Source organism: Lampris incognitus, chromosome 5 (assembly GCF_029633865.1).
Source record: "Lampris incognitus isolate fLamInc1 chromosome 5, fLamInc1.hap2, whole genome shotgun sequence".
Lineage (NCBI taxonomy): Eukaryota > Metazoa > Chordata > Actinopteri > Lampriformes > Lampridae > Lampris > Lampris incognitus.
In genome coordinates this window covers 50,474,893-50,499,453 of record NC_079215.1, presented here as the reverse complement: position 1 = coordinate 50,499,453, position 24,561 = coordinate 50,474,893, and the positions used below count along the sequence as shown (strand labels likewise).

Here is a 24,561-nt window from a genome sequence, read left to right as displayed (position 1 = left end):
CGCTGCACTAGCGCCTCCTCTGGTCGATTGGGGTGCCTGTTCGTGGGGGGGATAGCATTAGCCTCCCACACGCTATGTCCCCCTGGCAAAACTCCTCACTGTCAGGTGAAAAGAAGCGGCTGGCGACTCCACATGTATCGGAGGAGGCATGTGGTAGTCTGCAGCCCTCCCCGGATCGGCAGAGGGGGTGAAGCAGCAACTGGGACAGCTTGGAAGAGCGGGGTAATTGGCTGGGTACAATCGGGGAGAAAAAAAGGGGGGGAACCCCCCCCCCCCCCAAAAAAAGGCCCACGTGGAAAAAGCTGTGCTTTTTTGTGAACACTATCTGTCATATTGTGGCTAATTTCTGGTCATTATCTCAGTATGTGTTGACCATCTGTCAATTACGGCGGCGCTCTAGCAGCGTGTTGTGTAGGAGTAAATGTGCATGCACTGGTTTGGAAATAGTTGCTTTTTTTTTTTTAAAGATTGTATCATCACTTATAATTGGAAGCAGGGTGGGCACCGAGGCAATAGTTTCACCGTGGGGGGTTTTTCAGTCGCTCTCACCTCGCCACTGTTATCATTGTTATTGTGCATGAACTAGAAAAACACTATAACAGAGTGCAATCTGGTCCTCTAAGTGCAGATCTAAGTGCAAATCTAGGCTACGCATTGGATCTGCGTGCAGACACACTACGTGCACGAATGCAATAAACTACAGTGAATAGAGTAAGCCTGTTGTGTGCAAAATTAGTTTCCATGTGTTTTATATGAGCCGAGTAGCAGACTGCAGCCTAAGACTACCGATTAAAAGATAACTTCCTTCCCTTCGGTTCTCAATTTTCTCGTACCTCGTCCCACCCGTAACGCCGAAGCTGACGATGAGGGCAGTATTCTAAGTCTTCTCGGAGTTTAAACAGTAGCTGTAATGTTAATGCCGGTGTTTTGAAACATAATGTAGCCTGAATACTGACACTTCTTCTTTGTATTCCATCACAACCCTGTGTGTGAATACATAAGTGTGTGTCAGTCTATGTTCCTCTCACCTCGTCCGTCCGCCAGACAGCGATTGTAGCCCACAGGGCTAAAGTACTCAAACACAAACACCGCAACAGCTGACACGATGAGCAGCATCACAAACATCATCACCCAGACGTCGGCGCTGAAGGGCTCTGGAAGACAGAGAAGGCAGAAGGAAGGCAGTCGTGTGAAGAAAGAGCAGGAGAGGTTCATAAGACATCACTCATTAAAGGTACCAAATCATCCCACCATCTAAAAGCATGAAGCATGCTTATCTGTATTCAGATATGATGTCTACTCTGTGTGTGTGTGTGTGTGAGAGAGCAAGAGAGAGAGAGGGAGAGAGAGAGAGAGAGAGAGACAGAGAGAGAGACAGAGACAGAGACAGAGAGAGAGAGAGAGAGAGAGACAGAGACAGAGAGAGAGAGAGAGAGACAGAGAGAGAGAGACAGAGAGAGAGAGAGAGAGAGAGAGAGACAGAGACAGAGACAGACAGAGAGAGAGAGAGAGAGAGAGAGAGAGACAGAGACAGAGAGAGAGAGAGAGAGAGAGAGAGAGAGAGACAGAGAGAGAGAGACAGAGACAGAGACAGAGAGAGAGAGAGAGAGAGAGAGAGAGAGAGAGAGAGAGAGAGAGAGAGAGACAGAGACAGAGAGAGAGAGAGAGAGAGAGAGAGAGACAGAGAGAGAGAGACAGAGACAGAGACAGAGAGAGAGAGAGAGAGAGAGAGAGAGAGAGAGAGAGAGAGAGAGAGAGAGAGAGAGAGACAGAGACAGAGAGAGACAGAGACAGAGAGAGAGAGAGAGAGAGAGAGAGAGAGAGAGAGAGACAGAGAGAGAGACAGAGAGAGAGAGAGACAGAGACAGAGACAGAGAGAGAGAGAGAGAGAGAGAGCATTTTCATTTGTGCCTTCTTCTGTCTTTGTGCTCAGATGTGTCTATGTGTGTGTTTTTCTGTTTAGTGAGCATGGTTTGAGATGTTGTGTGTAATATATGGGCTGTCAGGGCCATCAGCACCTTCTCTGCTGGCCCTGTCAAAACTGAAATCATAATTCGTTGTTCATATTTATGTTGAAGTGTGCCTGAAATGTGTCTGAATTCAATGACTTGCTTTCTCGTGGGGCTGAGCAGGGATTCCCTACGTCATCTAAACACACCACGGCTCCTTGGACCAGCACTAGTTTGTATTGCTAGCCTTTCGTTGAGGCCCAAAGCGGCAAACCACAACTTTGAGTGACCGTATCATTAGCCAATCAGATTTTGATCTGTAGTGACAGAACGCCCCGGGGCCCTGTGATGCGTCTGTGCTAGCCCAGGTGTCGTCATCAACACTGACCTTGAGCCCTTGGCGGGTTGTAAGCGAACTAAGCACAATGGCCACTGCATTCACACGATCTTGTGGCCAATGTAATTCATGTTTTTTTTATTATTATTTTTGCAAATCTGGGAGGACTGTCTGCATTTTTACACGTTCTCCCAAACAGAATAAATTACTGGATTAATTTTGTGAGAGAAGGCTGCCACGTCCCTCAAGTGAGGTGGAACTTCAACTCCAGGTTGGTGGGTACATTTTTCTTACTGAATTGAAGGTGGTGCACTGATAATATTGATGCTATACTTCATTGAATTTTTTGAAGTTGCACGAGTGACTGGTGAGCACTACATCAACTGTGGAAACTTGTCTGTTATCTCTGTCAGGTGGTAGCCTGCGTTTATAATGGGATTATGCATTTGGCTGCGTACGTACATGTGTCTGTCCTCGGCTGATTTCACAAACTAATGGACCAATCAGCCTAAGATGTTTTATGTACAGTTATGACTGTATGATCAAGAACCTCTCGTGGTTGCAGTGATTAAAAACCATCAGAACACATTTGTTCTCGTTATAGCCGCTCCTTCTTCCTTTGGCCCTGACCAGAGCTATGCCCGAACAGGAAACACCGAGGGCGGTCTGAAAGGACGCGGAAGCGGGGCAGGCTAAGCTAACTGCTAGCCATGCAGACCGGCAGTTCCGATAATGTCGAGGGCGGTCTGGTGGCGGCCTCGCCTAGCGTTGACTGTGTTTTAGTGTTGTCATGTGGAGGGCGGGGAGGTGTGTCGAAGGTGTCTGGCTGGGAGAGCTGGCATTGGATTGGCTGGGGAAGCCTGGTCTGCTGCGTCCAGTGGGCCCAGGGACCACAGCCCTGCTGGAGCTGCGCCCGAGGAGGAAACACAAAGGGCAGTCTGACAGGACACGGAAGTGGGGCAGGCTAAGCTAACTGCTAGCCATGCAGACTGGCAGTTCTGACAGTCATGCTGGCTGGAGTTCATTCTATGGACAGTGGAATTTCTGGACTGTGTTGCTCTGAGTGGACTGTGTTGTTAACTGTTTGTGGGGTTTTTTTGCGGTGTTCTCTCTGGGATAGGCTCCATCATCCCCGCGACCATGCAAGAAGGATAAGTGGTTTGGATAATGGATGGATGTTCTTGCTCTTTTTGTACGTTTTTGGTGGTGTCGTTTTTGGGAAATTTTGGATGTATGTTTTTGTTTTTTGTGTCGCAGTGCTGTGGGCTGGGGGAAACGGAATTTCGTTTCTTTTTGGTATGCAAGTACATAAAAGAAATTACAATAAATTGTCCCTGATTCTCTTCATTCTCTCTCCAGCTTGCTCAACCAATGCTGCTCTGTCGCTGTACGCATGCACACGGTTCAGCAATGAGCAACATGATCCAGAAAGGGCCGGTGTGGGTGCAGGTCTTTGTTCCAACCAAGCAGTTACACACCTGATTCTATTAGTCAACCAACAGCCTTTGCTAAGGACCTTGATTTGTACACTCAGGTGTGTAACTGCTTGGTTGGAACAAAGACCTGCACCCACACTGGCCCTTTCTGGATCATGTTGCAACGACAGTGTCCATTATGTATTTGGGTGTGAGTGTTGAAAGTAAACGAGACATCGATCGAATTTTGCAAGTCAGCAAATCCTTCACTGTTGATCTCAGCACAGGAGAACTGGAGGAAAACTGGATGATCCAAAAATAATTCGCTTTATTCACCTTGCCGCCATGTTTGTTTAATTGACACCATGAGGGGATTAGACACAGAAGTGCCATAGACTCCAATGTTAAAACTCCACTATAGGGTGTCTGGGTAGCATAGTGGTCTATTCCATTGCCTACCAACACAGGGATCGGTGGTTCGAATCCTCGTGTTAATTCCGGCTTAGTCGGGCGTCCTGACGGACACAATTGGCCGTGTCTGCAGGTGGGGAGCCGGCTGTGGGTATGTGTCCTGGTTGCTGCACTAGCGCCTGCTCTGGTCGGTCAGGGTGCCTGTTCAGGGGGGAGGGGGAGCTGGGGGGGAATAGCGTGATCCTCCCACGTGCTATGTCCCCCTGGCAAAACTCCTCACTGTCAGGTGAAAAGAATCAGCTGGCGACTCCACATGTATCGGAGGAGGCATGTGGTAGTCTAGAGCCTTCCCCGGATCAGCAGAGGGGGTGGAGCAGCGACTGGGACTGCTCAGAAGAGCGGGGTAATTGGCCGGATACGATTGGGAGGTAAAAAGGGGGGGGGGGGATCCACTATGAAAATACAATTTTACAATTTCAAGAGTAGAATTAATCACAGTCAAGGCTGGAAATCATCTCAGTAGCCATAATAAAACATTTCTTGTGTTTTCTTACCATTGTTTTATTACTTCAGCATGAAAAGTCATACGCCTTCGTTGTATATCATGAATTCCATGACAGATTAACACATCTGAAGTCTTTTAACATGGGCCCCTTCTCCTGGTAGGCAAAAAAAAGGGTGGTTTGTTGTCAAGTCCAAGCACCAGAGAGATACATACACCTGGTGGGGATCTCCACTCTCCTGAGTGCCCTCTTCTAGCTGTTTTTGTGCCATGCGGTGTGCACGTGTGCAATCTGGTTGCTGAGTGACACAAAGGAAGATCTGATTGTGATACTGCAGTACCTGCTATAGTGCACAGTAGTGTGCGTGCATGTTGTAGTTGTTGAAGAACCGCGGTGCTGGTGTTGATCCAGTAGTGTATATAGTCCTTGATAGTGTATTTTGTATCGGCACCCATATGAGAAATATATGTGTGTGTGTGTGTGTGTGGGGGGGTGCAATTTGTTACTGAAGGCACTGACTGGTAAACCCCATGGTAGACTACTGAATATACTCCACAGGAAGGTGGGCCTTAATGCACATATGTGCTCACGAGGGTGTAAAAATCGATCCCCGTTCTGCCACGTCCTTGCATCCACACATTATCTGATCAGTCACACACAACAACACTGTGACAACACAATGCTCACAGAGCAGATGTTGTTAAACCTTGAATTAAACCACGCCACTTAGCATTCGTCGAGAGTGGATCCTAACATCTAACTGAAGATGATCTATGCAAAGTCTCTATTTTCACCCACATGCCTACTGTACTTCTGTCATTGCCATGTTTGTCTCTTGTGTGTCAGTTTAATGTATTTTTTTGTGCGTTCTGTTGATGTAGATTGTGGGTTGTTCTTAACAGAATGTGTTTATGCAATGCCTGGAGAGCTTCTTTGCTCGCACTTGGCAAGAACAGTTGCTCTTCTCTAAATGCTGCATTGTGGGTTTTGATATCGATCCACACCTAAATGCCACCCCCCCCCCCTCGTTCTCTCTCTCCCTCCTTACTTATCAGGATGGAACATTTCTAAGAAGCAACTTGAGAGCTGCTAACAATGGCGAGCACATTAAGATCAATGCTTCTGGAGGCTTCCGCTTATTTTTCAGCACAGATTCTCTTTCGAAATGTGTGTTGTGTGCGAGTGTTCAATTGCGCTTGTACATGAAACTTTTTGCGCGCGGTTTCTTTTTTTTCCCCCAGATGTAAAACTTACTGTTACCTCCTCGGTTGAAGAATTAAGTTCCCCTGAATGCTGCTGAATAAAAGCAGACTTATCACGAAAAGATGCATTAAAAACCAGGCCCAGATGCTGCTGTGTCTTAAGTAGTGCGCAGAAGGGAAGATATAACCTTTTGAAAGTTCGTCTCCGTTCATTTTGAGGACATTAAGTAAGTGTGCGTGCAACTGTTTACACATTCAATCATGGTTTCATCCACCTGTGTAGGAGTTGTGTACCGCATGCATTTGGCTGATGTACCACAGTCTTGTACATTGGCCAAATGCACAAGGTGTGCTTCCTCTCACCGAGGAAGGCGGAGGGGGAAACTGTCCCGTTGCTACGGGAGACCATGACGCTGATCCCGGTCTCGATGAAGGGCACCGAAAAGTCAATGACCTCGGACCGCTCCTCGTTGATGGTGAGGGAACCCACCGCCATGTGGGCATTCTTCAACACCACCTGTGGATCAACAGCAGAAAGAGAAAAAGAGACAGACACAAATGGATGGACGGACAGATAGACAAAAAAGGCAGAGAGAGAAAGCGACAAACAGAAGATCACCAGAAGGGAGGCACAGCCAAATGACTACATTAATATGATCTACTGCTACTTTCATCTGCTCCCGTTAGGGGTCGCCACAGCGGATCATCCGTTTCCATCTCTTCCTGTCCTCTGCATCTTCCTCTGTCACTCACACCAACCACCTGCATGTCCTCCCTCATCACATCCATAAACCTCCTCTTTGGCCTTCCTCTTTTCCTCTTCCCATGGCAGCTCCATATTCAGCATCCTTCTCCCAATATACCCAGCATCTCTCCTCCACACATGTCCAAGCCATCTCAATCTTGGCTCTCTTGCTTTGTCGCCAAACGGTCCAACCTGAGCGGTCCCTCTAATATACTCGTTCCTAATCCTGTCCTTCTTCATAAGTGCCAGTGAAAATCTTAGCATCTTCAACTCTGCCACCTCCAGCTCCACCTCCTGTCTTTTCATCAGGGCTGCTGTCTCCAAACCATACAACATAGCTGGTCTCACAACCATCTTGTAAACGACTACATTAATATGATGCCGGTACAAAAGGTTCAACAGAAATCAAGAACTACAAATTCATGACTCATTCATGACACATGGACATGAAAAAGCTCTTGGGGATGAGAGGAAACAAGAGGAAGCAGGGAAAGTACCTAAAAAAAAAGAAAAAGGTTACTACGCTACTGTAGCTGCATCTCATGCAAGGTCTGTTAACCGCCTGTTCCTTCTCCTTTCCCTCTACGTCACTCTGTGAATATGCATAGGTATATTTAGCCTCAAAAAACTGTGGCCTTCGGCGATGTCTAAAAGTGGCGCCCAAAAAAACTGTTAATAGGCGATAAATATGCCAGTGAGCAGGATTTCTAAATGCTGTCTTTTTATGTGCCAGTTGTTCATATGTTACTGCTTTCCCTCCCCCCTTCCTCTGTTCCTCGCTATCTGGACTCCTTTATCTGTAACCCTATCCAAATCCAAATTAAATCATTAGCCGCATGCTTGGGTATATAGGTACATTTATGCAGCCATGCATGCATTTATTGTGCATTTACTTAGGCTTGCCTTCCACTAACATGTTTCCCTAGTAATTTTTACAACGCAACGTAGTGTCTGCATTTCAGTTAAGACGAGTTCACATAGCAGCGCACGTCTTAACCTGGCTATGGTCGCGTATGGTGGAGATTAAGTCGCTCGTTCTGCGCCACAATCAATTAAGTTAGACATCACATCGATTTGTAATGGTTGCATTGTGCTGTTTTTGTAGTGTGTAACACAGTTTGTGTGCAGGAGAGAAGTGGGTCTTTCCCTCAGGCAGCCCTCGCTCACCCGAGTCCTCGCCCTCTCTCTCTCTCTCTTCTGCTCTCTCGCTTTCTCTTTCTTCCCATCTCTGATTAGGAGCCATCTCACTACTGCCCTGTTTTGAGGAGCTGAAATGAGCGGATCACAGCTCTCCCTCAGGCCATAATGAGGGGAAGTAGAGTTAGAGAGAGGGAGAGAGACACACACACAGAAAGAGAAAGAGGGGGAGAGAGAGAGAGGGGAGAAACTCCTCACCTCGCCCACCATGCCGTTCCACGTCCCATTGATCTTCTTGCCGTGCTTGCCGTTGGTGACAAGGTAGAGGTCGTAGGTGAACTTGACTGACTTGGCGATCTTCTTCAGGATGTCGATGCAAAAGCCCTTACAGCAGCGCTTAATGTAAATCCCGGAGTCGCCCGTCTGATTGCTGGAGGAACGGGGTGGTTGAGGGTGGAGGGTAGGGGTTATTGGTTTGGTCGGGGGGGATGGCAATGATGGGCAAAGATGAGAAAACAGAAGAACAATTTTCACAACATGAGGTCAGCATCTATTGAAGCTTGAGGACATGAAGCGAGTGGATCAAGAGGGGAACAATTGAAATAGGATTGAGAGGGGGGAACAGAAAACAGCCTCGAGGAAATCAGAGAGGAGGTAAAAGTTGGTAAATCAGCTGTGAGGTTAGAGACCCGAAGGGAGAGAGAAAGAGAGAGCGAGAGCAAGAGAGAATCGGAAAGAGAGCAGGGTGAAAAACCAGTCAATGTATGTAGGTCACCCTCGGGAGAATCCAGGAAGGCCAAGGCCAGTGAGAGACAAACAGGGTGATGAGGACAATTCATTACTACGGGCCAAGGTGGCGTGGATGGCAAGAGGGTCAGTGTCACAACAAAGGAGAAGGAAAATGGGAACAGAGGTGAAAAGAGCAATCCAGCAAGCAAACACACAGAGATCATGAGGAGATGAAATATATACATTGATGAAATCACAAAAATTATATTCATACATAGTATACATACATACCAATGTATATGTATATAATACCACCAACAGGAGGGGAAACATTGCTCGACAATATGGGCGTGGAAGAAATGAGGGAGTCACTAAGACAAAAAGCAGAGGAGGAACGGAAGAGCAAAATCGCAGAAAGGAGCAAAATAATTCATGGGTGAGACGAGTTCTCCATAAACATGAGCAAATTTCCTGAATGTCTTTTTTTCCCCCCTTAACCTGTGCTGTGGGCAGGCTTGGCATACGGCACAGGGAATTTGCATGTCAAAGTGTCCTACACAGTTGATCTGCAAGTGGAGCTCAGGTTCTCCACTTGCAGAGCCTTTGCCTTTCATTTGAACAAACTACATTTAGTGGCGGTCGGTGAATTTGCAGTATACACGAGTCTGCAGAAACAGGCTAAAGGCTACATGCAGCAAGAGAAAAGTTCAATAATTTAAAACATTGCGGCGATATTGGCACATGGATCAATACGTGCTTCCTCTACTCAGGGAGATGAGAAAATGTGCTCTGTTTGAAGAAGCTTGGGCTCTTCAGCGTTCAGAGATCCAGTACATTACAGAACACTGATTGCGACCCAACTTGATGACTTTAAAGGACAGGTTCACTTTTTCTTTTCGAACCCGGACCTCATTAATACCTCGCCGGGCATCATTTGGAATCGCACAGACAAGAACTTCACTGGTGGCTTCGGTGTCAAGAAACTCACTGCTCTGCTGGATCTTCTGGCTGGGCTTCGCCACAGTCAAATGAGGCAATTGTTCAAGCCTTCAACAAGCATTATTTTGGAAAATATTTATTTTGGATAATGTGAAATCTTATTTAATTTTGAACTGGTTTTGCAGTTGACGCGATATATCCGACTCGTCTGTAAATAGCTGCACGTTAGCTAAAGCTAACGGCGAAGCAATGCAACCATGAAGATGTTAGTTGCAGAAATGCAAAATAAAGTCATTTTAACTTGACAGAGAGCATTGTTTGTGACTATTATTTCAATAAGACATATTATGTTATATGTCATGTTAGATATGTCCTGGTTCTTGAGGGCTTAAACATTTGCCCTGTTGGACTGCGTTGAAGCCCAGCAAAAACATTTAGCAAAGTGATGTTTCCATCACTAAAGGGATGCTTCTACATTTCTTTTTTTTTGGGGGGGGGGGAGATTCCCCCCCCCCTTTTCCCCCCAGTTGTATCCAGCCAATTACCCCTATTTTCCCGAGCCGACCCGGTCGCTGCTCCACCCCCTCTGCCAATCCGAGGAGGGTTGCAGACTACCACATGCCTCCTCCGATACATGTGGAGTCGCCCCCAGTTCCCCCTTCCCCCTGAACAGGCGCTCCAACCGGCCAGAGGAGGCACTAGTGCAGCGACCAGGACACGTACCCACATCCGGCTTCCCACCTGCAGTCACGGCCAATTGTGTCTGTAGAGACGCCCGACCAAGCCGGAGGTAACTGTTTCTACATTTCTAAATGATGCCCTACAATGTTTTAACAAGATAAGGGTTCAAAAAAGTTAACGTACCCTTTAAGTCAAAAAAATTAAAAATCAAAAACTTCCCATTGTCTTTGCTGGTCAAAATCCAGCCAGATAATCTCACATAAGTTTGAGCTGCTTGCGGCAAGGCACGGTGTTCCTCATGCAGGTTCCGCTGAGCGGGTCCACGTCCTCCACGATGACAAACGGCGCCTCCTCCAGCGTGACGATGGAAAGGTGGTCGTCCTCCCGTTCCTCCGCCCCCGAGTACAGCTCGAACCGCGGCCACACGTGGTACCTCATCGTCAGCGAGCCCCTCTCCCACTTGCCCACCTGTGGAGCAGCAGTGTGTGAGTGTGTGAGAAGGAGGGCTGCGTGACACACAGGCCAACAGGTACTTAAACACATCCACGGGAAAACATTTTAGGGAGAGATCAGGGTAAAAAGAGAGAGACTGAAAGAGAGAAGACAGGAGGTATGTGAGATCAGAGAAAGGGTGGAAGAGAAGAGAAGAGAAGAGAAGAGAAGAGAAGAGAAGAGAAGAGAAGAGAAGAGAAGAGAAGAGAAGAGAAGAACGGAGAGCAGATATTCACCCTGTCCCATCTTCCCTCCTTGTCCAGCAGAATGATAACCAGTTTGGGGTACATCTGGTAGCCATCCTCGCTGAAGGACAAGTTACGGCCCTCAAACGTCACATTCATGACGTACCTACCAATGAGAAATGGGAGCGTTAGAAGGTGTAAACCTCGCCAAACAATCAGAACCAGAATCATGTTTACTGGCCATGTAGGTTTGCACATACATGGAATTTGACTCCGGTTTTGTGGCTCTCTCGGTGTACTTCACATAGAATAATAACACCACAACACAACAATCTTCAGATATATATACACAAGGATTGACTTATACAGGTGAGATAAGAGGTAATAAGATGCAGTGGTGCAGAGAATATATCAGAGATGCTGAAATAGATGTTAGCAGGTTACTTACACACATGCCTGAGGTGGATGGACATGACACAGCATACCAGTATATGTACAATGTCCAGTACAGTATATACACAATGGCTGGATTTATGGACAGTGTTAAGCGTTCACTTGAATGACAGCCCGCGGAAAGAAACTGTTTTTATATCTGGTTGCCTTGGGGTACAGTGCTCTGTAGCGCCTGCCAGAGGGGAGGAGGCGGAACAGGTTGTGACCAGGGTGTGATGGGTCTGCAGTGATGTTGCCTGCCTGTTTCCTGAGTATGGAGGTGTGTAAGTCCTGAAGTCGCATGCAACTTCATCCCTAAAGGCCCGACACAGAAAAGTGTTTGACTCGATGAGCTACAATACTGCATCTATAATGTAGGTGAAACTCCGAAACCATAAAAGAGGATACATAAACCTCCGTTTGGGCAAGATTTTTTTGGAAATGGACACATTATTGTCACCACTGACAAGGAAGTAAAGGCTAAGAGTAAGTTTCAAGTAAATGACCCCTAAGCCTTTCCTGAGGAAGAGAGAAACGGGGACAAGCATCCGGTTAATAATAACTGATAAAACAATACATTAGCCCAAATAAAACACTCACGTCATTGTTCACCAGACTTGGACCTGAGATTTAGGTACCGATGTTATACTATCGGCCGGTAGAGGTCTTTTACGAGCTTGTTCTGCCAGATCTGCTTGCTGGCCACAACAACTTTTCTTCTTCATCACACTCGTTGCTACCCGCCTTTTTATTCCTGCATTTGGCTGCTTTAGTGAAGACATAAAACACCATGTACCATTTCAACTTGCTGGGAATATGCTTGTTGACGGTAACTTAAAATGAGAAACTAGGGCATCTGGGTAGCGTGGCGGTCTATTCCGTTGCCTACCAACACAGGGATCGCCGTTTCCAATCCCCACATTACCTCTGCCTTGGTCGGGCGTCCCTACAGACACAACTGGCCGTGTCTGCGGGTGGGAAGCCGGATGTGGGTATGTGTCCTGGCTCCTGCACTAGCACCACCTCTGGCCAGTCGGGGCACCTGTTCGGGGGGGAGGGGGAACTGGGGGGAATAGCGTGATCCTGGTGAAACTCCTCACTGTCAGGTGAAAAGAAGCAGCTGGCGACTCCACATGTATCGGAGGAGGCACGTGGTAGTCGGCAGCCCTCCCCGGATCGGCAGAGGGGGTGGAGCAGCAACCAGGATGGCTCGGAAGAGTGGCCAAGTACAATTGCGGAAAAAGGGGGGGAATATCTGCTAAAATGAGAAACTACAAAAGTGCTCACGATTCAGATATTTCTTGATTTGCTACTGCTTTAAGTTTGCGGCGATATAAAGTATCACAAGATTTGATAGGTCTGAAAATAAATCTTCAGGGTTGTAGCTTTACGTTCCAAGCCATTTCTCCTCTGCAAGAAGCCACCTTACTAACTGGCTAAAGCAAAGGGTTTAGTGAGAAACCCCGCACTAAAATGTATGGGTCCTTCTTTCTAAACATCTCTATATGTCTACAGCAGTGTTTCCCAACCCAGGCCTCAAGGACCCCCTATCCTGCAGATTTTCTTTGCAACCCTGAATAGGTACCTGTTTGTAGTTATTCAACCAATCAGCAATGAATTATGTCAGACGTTGCACACCTTGCATAATTAAGTGCTGCGAGATGATTGGTTGAGTAAGTACAAGCAGGGCTACCTATGCAGGGTTACAATGACAACCTGCAGGATAGGGGGTCCTTGAGGACTGGGTTGGGAAACGCTGGTCTACAGCACTATCGCATGTGGCTGAAACATGTTTAAACCACACAGCATGCATGCTCGGTCCTCTTGGCGCTATTTAATACTAACAGTGTTATTTGTTAACATCTCCTTTAATTTGTTAACATCTTCTTAAGCAAAAAAAAAAAAAAAAAGCCTGGAGGCTGCCGTGCCCAACAGGCAGAACATCTGACCAGAGGCTTCTGTTGCTGGTTTAAACATCATATTTTCCAAAATAATTTAAGTAAATGAGACAGCCGCAACGAAGTTAAGAGCGGTCACATGATAGCAGGACACCAAGATCAAACCTAATTCAGTTATGATCTTATGAGACAGGAATTCAAGGGTGAGCAACAAGGATGCTCCAACCCAAGGCACCTTTTACACTCTCCTCCTTAACCCCAATTATCTCAGTGTTGTAAAGGTAGGAGCCATGATGACCCAGTTTGAGGCTTGGCAAAGCTATGCCCACTGAGACAGAAAGGGGGAATCTATAAAGGCGGAGTGAGAGAGAGAGGTGGGTGAGGGGAGCAAAAGGCAGAGAGATACAGGCAGCAAAGTCGGAGAGAGAGAAGGAGGGGTCCGGGGGGGGGTCTGGGGGGGTAGTGTAATAAGTGGCTGCGTGAATACATATCAGCACATATTTGTGTCAACAAGTTAACGGCACAGTCAGATAAGCTGGAATCATCTCCCTCTTTCCCTCTCCGCCACCTCCTTCCCTCGCTCTTCCTCACAGTTTCTGTGGGCTGCCATCACCATGGAGACACTCTGCCTTTGAAACAATCCATTGGAGAAATAAATAGCCGGTCTAAATGTAAGGTGTAGCCGACGGTATGCGCCCGCGTGTACCCGTGTGTGTGTGTGTGTGCATGCGTGCATGAGATTGTGCACGTGCATGCATGTTTATTTGTGGTGCAAATAAGTGCCTCGTATATTCAAGTGCTACCATGTCCCTCCAATAAAGATATCATAAGGAAAAAAAAAAAGACCATAAACTCGAGCAATGTGGGATAAAAAATCGGAGTAATAAATAGCCTGTCTAAATGCAGAGTGTAACGTACAGTGCACTTGTGCGTATGTGTGTGATCGTGCACGTGTATGTGCATGCATGCCTTTGCTTCTAAGCACCATAAATAAACAGCCTTTTACATTAAGTGCTACTAACTCCCTCCAGATGAGTGAAGAATAGGAAAGACCATCCAAATGCGACACTAAAGGCTCACGCTACACCATTCCACATTGCAGCAATGTACAAATGGCCGTCGATTGTGTATTTAACCTGTTTAGACCGAGTTGGTAAAATTTAGCCACAAGTGATCTGACTGTAATGCCTTTCACAGCACACCGGCTGGATAACACATTAAAATGCTGTAATGCGCGTGTGACATGGGATTAGCCGCCCCTCGCGTAATCTCATCTTCAATAGGTAACCGAGGAGACCTGTGGGGGGGGGGGGACGCATTAACTTGTTGCAGCTCTGCGCCCGCATGACCCATGGGACGAGGTCAGATGTGAGGCCTACTGTGCGTCCGTGTCGTATAATTGGATAACATGTGTAAGCATAAACAAAAACCAAGGACAGGGGTGCCCCCTTACCGCTGATATATATATGATGTAACGTGTTGCCATGGCACCCACTACCACAGCAATTTTCAGGCAATGTGCTGTGTTGCCATGGGAACAGTAATCTCACCCAGGAGAGTGTGGATGAAAGAGAGAGAGAGAGACAGACAGACAGAAAGAGACGGAGAGATGGAGAAGAAACGAAGAACGAGGAAGTCAGAGAGAGCGAGACACAAGAGAGACGGAGACAGAGAAGGAAAGGGAGACAGAGAAGGAAAGGGAGACGGTGGCATCGCTCCGAATAAGCCCGGCCATTTACCCACTCTGCTCGTTCTGTCTCTCATGTACTGACGAGTCTTTCCTCTTCCATCCTCCTACCGCTGGAGTACAGGTGCTTGGCTCTATCCCAGCACAAATCAAGACAACCCACCCAAACGCCACTCTCGGTAGGTAGACGGCACCACGTGTGCCGTGAACGCACGCCCGGATATGCCGCCACGTTTATCATTTTCAAGCCCTGCAGTATTGATGTCGCTTTTATGTGCCGTTTGATCCCTTCCCCATGTCAGCACCCCCCTCCCCCGACTCCGCTGGAGGGAAAAGAAAAAAAAAAAGAGGAAAGAAAAACCCCAAAAAGCAACAGGGATGAGCAACTAACAGAAGCTCACGCAGCTTCACCACAGCCATATGCAGCCGCTGGCGCACGCCTCTCCCACCAACTGCTCCCCGCTAATAACGGGCTGTGGAGAGAATCCACGAGTTACCAAGACACTGACTCATCAGTGCCATGGACACAATCCCTCTTTTTTTTTTCTTCTTCTTCCTTCCTTTAGCCCAAATCTCTTGAAATGTACTTCTGAGCCATGTGAGATGACTCGCCAGACTTGCGTTAATTCTTTCATCTTCAAACGGAGCCCAACAGCGGCCACAAGTTCTCCACCAGGGCGTTTGGAAGGATAGAAAGATGCACACGACTAAGGGCGTGGTACAGAATCGACTGTGTGCATACATAAGTGAACGTGTCAAAGTTCATTTAATTACTGAGCAAATGTAATCCGTGACTGTGTTCGTTTGGTTCGTTAAGTTTTTCCGCCGTATTATAGGAGGTTAAGTACACGGTGGTGCAGTGGTTAGTGGCCTCACAGCAAGAAGGTCCTAGGTTCGAACCCCGGGGTCGTCCCAGGTCCTTTCTGTGTGGAGTTTGCATGTTCTCCTCCGTGTCTGCGGTGGGTTTTCTCCGGGTGCTCCGGTTTCCCCCACCATCAAAAAGACATGCGTGCTGGGGTTAATACTCCTGTCTGTGCCCCTGACCGAGGGAGGCATGGCAAGACGAAGTGGATCTGGTCCCCGGGCGCTGCACGGCGGTTGCCCGCTGCTCCTAGCTACACAGCTAGGATGGCTTCAATGCAGAGGAAGAATCTCCTCATGGGGATCAATAAAGTAGTAAAATAAATACATACATACATACATAAAATAAATTCTGGCCATCAAAATATCTATATCAAGTCTGGGTGGCATGGTGGTCTATTCTGTTGCCTACCAACACAGTGATCACAGGTTTGAATCCCCGTGTTACCTCCGGCTTGGTCGGGCGCCCCTACAGACACAATTGGCCGTGTCTGTGGGTGGGAAGCCGGATGTGGGTATGTGTCCTGGTCGCTGCACTAGTGCCTCCTCTGGTCAGTCGGGGCGCTTGTTCGGAGGGGAGGGGGAACTGGGGGGAATAGCGTGATCCTCCCACGCCCTACATCCCCCTGGTGAAACTCCTCACTGTCAGGTGAAAAGAAGCGGCTGGCGACTCCACATGTATCAGAGGAGGCATGTGGTGGTCTGCAGCCCTCCCCGGATCGGCAGAGGGGGTGGAGCAGCGACCGGGACGACTTTGAAGAGTGGGGTAATTGGACGGGTACAATTGGGGAGAAAAGGGGGGAAAAACAATAACTCAGTTTGCTTCAGTGGAATTTTTCTTCGATGTCTCATTTAGTTTGGGAACTAAAGCATGGTCAAATCTAATGTCAAGGGTACACTTGAAAAAACACACAACTGGAACAACGGCTACAACATCCAGGTCTTTCTACCTGGATGACTGATATAAATCCAGACAGACTTCATCTGATCCTTATTTAACCCAGTCAATAACAGTGAAATCAGAGTTGCATTAATCGTCCAAAAATTGATCCACATAACCCACAAAACACTGCGATAACGAAAAGGTCAATAAAGTCATAAAACAATACAAGAATTCACACATGATGTGCAGAAAACACAGCGCACAGCACGTCCAGCAGATGTTTACCAGTGTGCATTGATCCAACCGAGTCACCGGTCCATGGAGTAAAAGGCTATATGAGATATTGATCGGCTTCTTTCAATGGGAATTTGATGTCCCTCGCATAAATTAGTCATGAATAAGGTGGACTCAGACGTGAACGAGTTAAATGAGACAAGAAAGCGAATTCATGCTCAATATGGATAATATGTCGAGTCCATAAACGCTGACCCATCCTTTCTTATACCTCCGAGACAGGAACGGGGTCAGGGAAGAGAATATGGACACCGACTAAGAGACGGATTTGTAGAGAAAGTTGAGAAAAAGATATAAATCGGGCATCCGGGTGGCGTGGTGGTCTGTTCCATTGCCTACCAACACGGGGATCGCCTGTTCGAATCCCCGTGTTGCCTCCGGCTTGATCGGGCATCCCTACGGACACAATTGGCCGTGTCTGCAGGTGGGAAGCCAGATGTGGGTATCTGTCCTGGTTGCTGCACTAGCACCTCCTCTGGTCAGTCGGGGCGCCTACATCCCCCTGGTGAAACTCCTCACTGTCAGGTGAAAAGAAGTGGCTGGCGACTCCACATGTATTGGAGGAGGCATGTGGTAGTCTGCAGCCCTCCCCGGATCGGCAGAGGGGGTGGAGCAGTGACCGGGATGGCTTGGAAGAGTGGGGTAATTGGCTGGTCACAATTGGGGAGAAAAAGGGTGAAAAATCCCCCCCCCCCCAAAAAAAAAGAAAGAAATCAAAAGTAAGAGAGATTGTACTACTGGATGGGCATTGAAATGAGTGAAAACATGAAACGGGTTGTAATTTAAGTGGGATTTTGGTGGTGGGGGGGTGAGATGTGTAGTAGAAAGACATAGAGAGATACGAGAGAGGTGAATATGGAGGCGAGAGAGAGAGAACTAATGAGAGAGAGAGAGAGGGAGGGCAGAATGAGTGCATTTGCACTGAGAAAACTAACTCGTTAAAGAGGTAAAGAGTAAAAAAAAAATGGAGGTGCTGGCCGTCGGTTGTAAAAATGATGTTGGAGAAGGATAGAGGCGGGGGGAGGAGGGAGGGAGGAGGAGGGAGATAAAGAAAGAAAGAAACACGGCTTTCTCATTCAACTTTAGCCAAGTGAAAGAGCTTTTCAGAGAACAGGCCGCCGCCGCCGCCGCTGCTGCGCGAGCACCAAAGCACCACGGCAATAACGAGAGAGGACATGAAAGACGGAGAAGAAGAAAAGGCATCAGAAAGGAGGGGAAGATAAAGAGAGAAAAAGATAGAGACCGTACAAAAGAGGAGAATAATGCAGAGGGCTGAAGACAAAAGGGTGCGGTATCCATACCGTTCAGACAGGCGCCCTGCTGAGACCCAGATAAAGGTTAACGTTAAAAAGGAGTGAGTTGGGGGGGGGGGGGAGAAAAGAAAGCTGAGGTGCAAACAGACCCTAGAAGTAAAAAAGTGGAAACTTAAACTTAAACCCACTTTCCATTCAGGTAAGGGGTCCAGTTGTGCTGAAAAGGCTTACAAAGAACGATAAAATGACCCGCTCATTTCAGAGAGGCGACATGATATGGGCTCACACTGAGGGAAGCACGGCTTGGAAGGTAAAACGGGATGAGAGCTGCATGGCTGCCTCTCATGCAGGGGATGCAGCGGTGGTGTCATATGACCACGGGGGGCTACCTTATAGAAAGGCTGTCTGCTGAACTGATGTCACGGATGGCTGCGAAGCGCATGCAGAAGGCCGAGAGAAAAAAAAGACGAGTGTCTACTCGGATCTCATAAAAGAAACCTAACGACAAAACATTAATCATCTGTTACGTCATCCCGACCAGTACAGCATTATGCATATTAGCTCAGGGATTTGAGAATGTTTGCACGCAAGCAAGCACACAAGCTCACACACCACACTCTGTGTGTGTGTTTATATATAAATATATATATATATATATATATATATATATATATATATATATATATATATATACTATATAAGTGCATCCGGAAAGTATTCACACCCCTTCACTTTCCCCACATTTTGTTATGTTACAGCCTTATTCCAAAATGGATTAAATTCCTTTTTTTCTCATCAATCTACACACAATACCCCATAATGACAAAGCGAAAAAGGTTTTGTGGAAATTTTTGCAAATTTATTAAAAACAAAAAACTGAAATATTGCATGTACATAAGTATTCACACCCTTTACTCAGTACTTGGTTGAGGCACCCTTGGCAGCGATTACAGCGTCAAGTCTTCTTGGGTATGAAGCTACAAGCTTGGCACACCTATATTTGGGGTATTTCTCCCATTCTTCTCTGCAGATCATCTTGAGCTCTGTAAGGTTAGATGGGGAGCATCGCTGCACAGCTATTTTCAGGTCTTTCCAGAGATGTTCAATGGGGTTCAAGTCTGGGCTCTGGCTTGGCCACTCAAGGACATTCACAGACTTGTCCCGAAGCCACTCCTTCGTTGTCTTGGCTGTGTGCTTAGGGTCGTTGTCGTGTTAAAAGGTAAACCTTCGCCCCAGTCTGAGGTCCTGAGCGCTCTGGAGCAGGTTTTCATCAAGGATCTCTCTGTACATTGCTTCATTCATCTTTCCCTCAATCCTGACTTGTCTCCCAGTTCCTACTGCTGAAAAACATCCCCACAGCATGATGCTGCCACCACCATGCTTCACTGTAGGGATGGTATTAGCAAGGTGATGAGAGGTGCCTGGTTTCCTCCAGACGTGACGTTTGGCATTCAGGCCAAAGAGTTCAATCTTGGTTTCATCAGACCAGAGAATCTTGTTTCTCATGGTCCGAGAGTCCTTTAGGTGCTTTCTGGCAAACTCCAAGTGGGCTGTCATGTGCCTTTTACTGAGCAGAGGCTTCCGTCTGGCCACTCTACCATAAAGGCCTGATTGGTGGAGTGCTGTAGAGATGGTTGTCCTTCTGGAAGGTTCTCCCATCCCACAGAGGAACACTGGAGCTCTGTCAGAGTGACCATCGGGTTCTTGGTCACCTCCCTGACCAAGGCCCTTCTCCCCCGATTGCTCAGTTTGGCTGGGCGGCCAGCTCTAGGAAGAGTCCTGGTGGATCCAAACTTTTTCCATTTATGAATGATGGAGACCACTGTGCTCTTCAGGACCTTCAAAGCTGTAGAAATTTTTTTGTACCCTTCCCCAGATCTGTGCCTCGATACAATCCTGTCTCGGAGGTCCGCAGACAATTCCTTTGACTTCATGGCTTGGTTTCTGCTCTGACATGCACTGTCAACAGTGGGACCTTATATAGACAGTTGTGTGCCTTTCCAAATCATGTCCAATCCATTGAATTTACTACAGGTGGACTCCAATCAAGATGTAGAAACATCTCAAGGATGATCAGTGGAAACAGGATGAACCTGAGATCAATTTTGAGTGTCATAGTAAAGGGTGTGAATACTTATGTACATGCAATAGTTCAGTTTTTTATTTTTAATACATTTGCAAAAATTTCTGCAAAACCTTTTTCACTTTGTCATTATGGGGTATTGTGTGTAGATTGATGAGAAAAAAAAAGGAATTTAATCCATTTTGGAATAAGGCTGTAACATAAAATGTGGGGGAAGTGAAGGGGTGTGAATACTTTCCGGATGCACTGTATATATACACTCACCGGCCACTTTATTAGGCACACCCGTCCAACTGCTCGTTAACGCAAATTTCTAATCAGCCAATCACATGGCAGCAACTTAATGCATTTAGGCATTTAGACATGGTCAAGACGATCTGCTGCAGTTCAAACCGAACATCAGAATGGGGAAGAAAGGTGATTTAAGTGACTTTGAACGTGGCATGGTTGTTGGTGCCAGACGGGCTGGTCTGAGTATTTCAGAAACTGCTGATCTACTGGGATTTTCACGCACAACCATCTCTAGGGTTTACAGAGAATGGTCCGAAAAAGAGAAAATATCCAGTGAGCGGCAGTTCTGTGGGCGAAAATGCCTTGTTGATGCCAGAGGTCAGAGGAGAATGGCCAGACTGGTTCGAGCTGATAGAAAGGCAACAGTAACTCAAATAACCACTCATTACAACCGAGGTATGCAGAAGAGCATCTCTGAACGCACAACACGTCGAACCTTGAGGCAGATGGGCTACAGCAGCAGAAGACCACACCGGGTGCCACTCCTGTCAGCTAAGAACAGGAAACTGAGGCTACAATTCGCACAGGCTCACCAAAATTGGGCAATAGAAGATTGGAAAAACGTTGCCTGGTCTGATGAGTCTCGATTTCTGCTGCGACATTCGGATGGTGGGGTCAGAATTTGGCGTCAACAACATGAAAGCATGGATCCATCCTGCCTTGTACCAACGGTTCAGGCTGGTGGTGGTGGTGTAATGGTGTGGGGGATATTTTCTTGGCACACTTTGGGCCCCTTAGTACCAATTGAGCATCGTGTCAACGCCACAGCCTACCTGAGTATTGTTGCTGACCATGTCCATCCCTTTATGACCACAGTGTTCCCATCTTCTGATGGCTACTTCCAGCAGGATGACGCGCCATGTCATAAAGCTCGAATCATCTCAGACTGGTTTCTTGAACATGACAATGAGTTCACTGTGTTCAAATGGCCTCCACAGTCACCAGATCTCAATCCAATAGAGCACCTTTGGGATGTGGTGGACTGGGAGATTCGCATCATGGATGTGCAGCCGACAAATCTGCAGCAACTGCGTGATGCTATCATGTCAATATGGACCAAACTCTCTGAGGAATGTTTCCAGTACCTTGTTGAATCTATGCCACGAAGGATTAAGGCAGTTCTGAAGGCAAAAGGGGGTCCAACCTGGTACTAGCAAGGTGTACCTAATAAAGTGGCCAGTGAGTGTATATATATATATATATATATATATATATATATATATATATATATATATATATGCATGCCGTGTGTGTATGCCAAAAACAGAGACATGCCCTCAACTATCAAAACATAAATTAAGCCCTTGAGCGTCTCGTTCAAAACCACTTGATGCAAATTGTCTTATTACACGAGGCTTCCTTTCCTGTCAGGCAGCAAACAAAGGAGGATCTCTAGAGCTCGGTGTGTGTGTTTGTGTGTGTGTGGGGGGGGTGTGCATCTGTGTGTAGTTGTGGTTTGTGAGAGAATGCGTGTGTGTGTGTGCGTGCGTGTGCGTCCCATAAGGTCACGCGCCCCCTAAAATAATCGGAGAGCGTTATTGCCATCTCAGTCCATCAGTGTCCACAGAATGGCATGTAAACCCAGCAGGCATGCGTCTGTGTCCTATGGCTATATAGGACCCTGCTGCCATATACGGCCCTGTTATTGCTTCCGTCTCTGCTGAGGAGGTGGGGCAGGTGTAATGTGTGTGCGCGTGTGTGTGCGTGTGTGTCTGTGTGTGTGTGTGTGTGTGTGTTGTTTCATGCCTCTGGGGTCACCACCAGGCTCTGCTGCCTGAAATTCTCTACCTCTGCTCATTGGGATCGAAATGGATGAACGGTTGAATGGAGCATACACGTAAACACACGGCCTCACACACACATGGCCTCACACACACACACACACACACACACACACTCACACACACACACACACACACACACACACACACACACACACACACACACACACACAACCCAGTGGCAGAGTCCCAGGTGTGTGCCTGAGGATGATTGAGAACTAACTCCGGGCCCTAACAGGGCCCTTCGGGGATTGAGATATTCATGGCTGTGGAGTTATTGTTATCTCACTCCAGTCACTGGTGGGATCCTGTGCTTCACGCATAATTGCACCAAATATTAAAAGCAGAAGCACAGGTAACGATAAGCGAGGGGAACGATACGTCAGCCCGAACCCACTGTTTTCTCACCGCAGCCTAATGCGGGCAGCGGCGGGGAGCTTCTGTTATTCTAGCCTTCGCCTCCTTCCCCGGGCTCCTCACTTTCCTCCAAATTCAGACTTACCGTGGAAAGAAAAAAATAGAAGAGGCAGGGTTTTATTTTTAGAAGCAAGTGGGATGAAAGGCAGTGAGGGGAATGGTTTTTGTAAGGCGTCGTACCATTTCGGAATAATAACGGGTCGCGTCGGCAATTCCAACCTCTTCTTAGATAGAACCTTGAAGAGTCACACAACACAACACACATTCACACACTGACAATGTGTGTGGGGGGGGGGGGCATGTATAAATATTTCGGCCCTTTTTCTTTCAATCTGGTTGTCCGCAAGTATTTAATTGGCGTTGGTATTTCGGATCAATTCAAACACTTGAAACGTGCCCGATGAAGTTAAATAGGAATGAATTATTGAACAGCGGTGCTCCTGCTTGATCTGGAATGTGGCAAATAGCAAAACAACAAGACTCATCAGAAGAGGAGCAGAGAGACGTCCCCCCTACCAGGGTGGTTGTGGAATAAATTAAGATTTCACCTCGACACAAGTCTGAGTCGAAATGTGTGTTCACTCTGTTTTTTTTGGGCGATATAAAGCAAAAATTTGTGTGTTTCAAATAGAGAGCGAGAGAGAGAGAGTGTGTGTCTGTATATTTGTGGGTGTATTCGTGTGTGTGTGTGTGTGTGTGTGTATGTGACTGCATGGGGTGAAAACAAGCCCCATCAGTCTTCCTGCTCTTTTCCCTGCCGGTCCCTTCGGCTCTGACTCACATGAAAACGGAGCAGATTTCATCTGCTTTTTTTGTTCGCTTCATTTCTTCGTGCAAGGCGCCTCATTTTACATTCCGAAATAAGAGAAAAACAAAGCTTTTAAAAACTAGGGGAGCATGGCCCGTTGCTTTTTCATTAACCGCCTTTTCCATCACAGGAACGCGTGCCTTGCCGGGACCAAGGCCAACTTGCCGTGTTTGAGGAAAAGTGGAGTCTGTTTATTATGACCCGCACCTCCCGAGACAAATCGCTGACGGGCAACATGCAGAAACACCCCTGTTAACCGCGGGGGGGGGGGGGGGACCGCCACAGATCATGGAAAAACCCATATTAGCCCAGCGCTTACTCATTTGAGCAGTCTGTCTCATGTTTGCTAGCCGTGTGGGTACTGTGGGCTAATATTTGCACATTTGTCCAGCTCTGTCCCCCCCCCCCCCCTCTGCTTCGTGGTCTACCCTGCTCCCGAATCCACCGCAGTGACTCACTTCAGCACTTCGTTGTAGTTGCCGAGGCCGGAGCCCTTTTTGTCGGGTGGCCCCTGGCAGCTTGACTTCAGTAGGGTGTGTGGCCCCCGGTCCAGCATCATGGTAGAGGTTGCCGTGGCAATGACAGCCACTGCATCGCGTACCCTGGCCTCGATGCCGTAGTCCCACTCGTCATATGACACTGAGATAAGCCCTGGGAGAGAGGGAGAGAGAGAGAGAGAGAGAGAGAGAGAGAGAGAGAGAGAGAGAGAGAGAGAGAGAGAGAGAGAGAGAGAGAGAGAGAGAGATCAAGGCAAGATGAAAGAAAGGGAACGCAGAAGGGTAGGGGTGGGGGAGAAAGTGTGGTAGGCAGTTGAAGGAGGTGGGGGAGGGGGGAGGAAAGTGATATTGGGAGGGAGAAAGACAGAAAGATGGAGAGAAGAGTTGACTAAAGATGAAGATACAAACAGGCAGGCCGCTGCGGTGAGGAACACAACGGTTTTTACATGTTTGGAGCATTTGTGTGATTGACCCCAGCCATTACACGTCCCCCGTTTTAAACTCACATTATTTTGGAAGTACTTTCTGATGTAGTTAGCACGGAACTATGTGAATATTAAACCAATATGCACATAACGGGAGTTATTTGCATTACATCTCTGTAAATACTATTACTCAGACACAGTGTAGGATACATGCTGTATGTACGTT

General features: G+C 47.3%; 1 protein-coding gene across 1 annotated transcript in view; it reads right to left on the bottom strand.

Moving 5' to 3' along the window:
- Positions 1–24,561, bottom strand: part of grin2bb (glutamate receptor, ionotropic, N-methyl D-aspartate 2B, genome duplicate b) — a 93,338-nt gene that overhangs the window by 19,872 nt on the left and 48,905 nt on the right. The window contains exons 4-9 of the mRNA XM_056280063.1: positions 23,872–24,064; positions 10,777–10,891; positions 10,308–10,516; positions 7,958–8,129; positions 6,181–6,334; positions 1,029–1,154 (exon numbers count right to left, since the gene is read on the bottom strand). Coding sequence (XP_056136038.1) covers positions 1,029–1,154; positions 6,181–6,334; positions 7,958–8,129; positions 10,308–10,516; positions 10,777–10,891; positions 23,872–24,064 — 969 coding nt within the window. The remainder of the gene's footprint in view (positions 1–1,028; positions 1,155–6,180; positions 6,335–7,957; positions 8,130–10,307; positions 10,517–10,776; positions 10,892–23,871; positions 24,065–24,561) is intronic.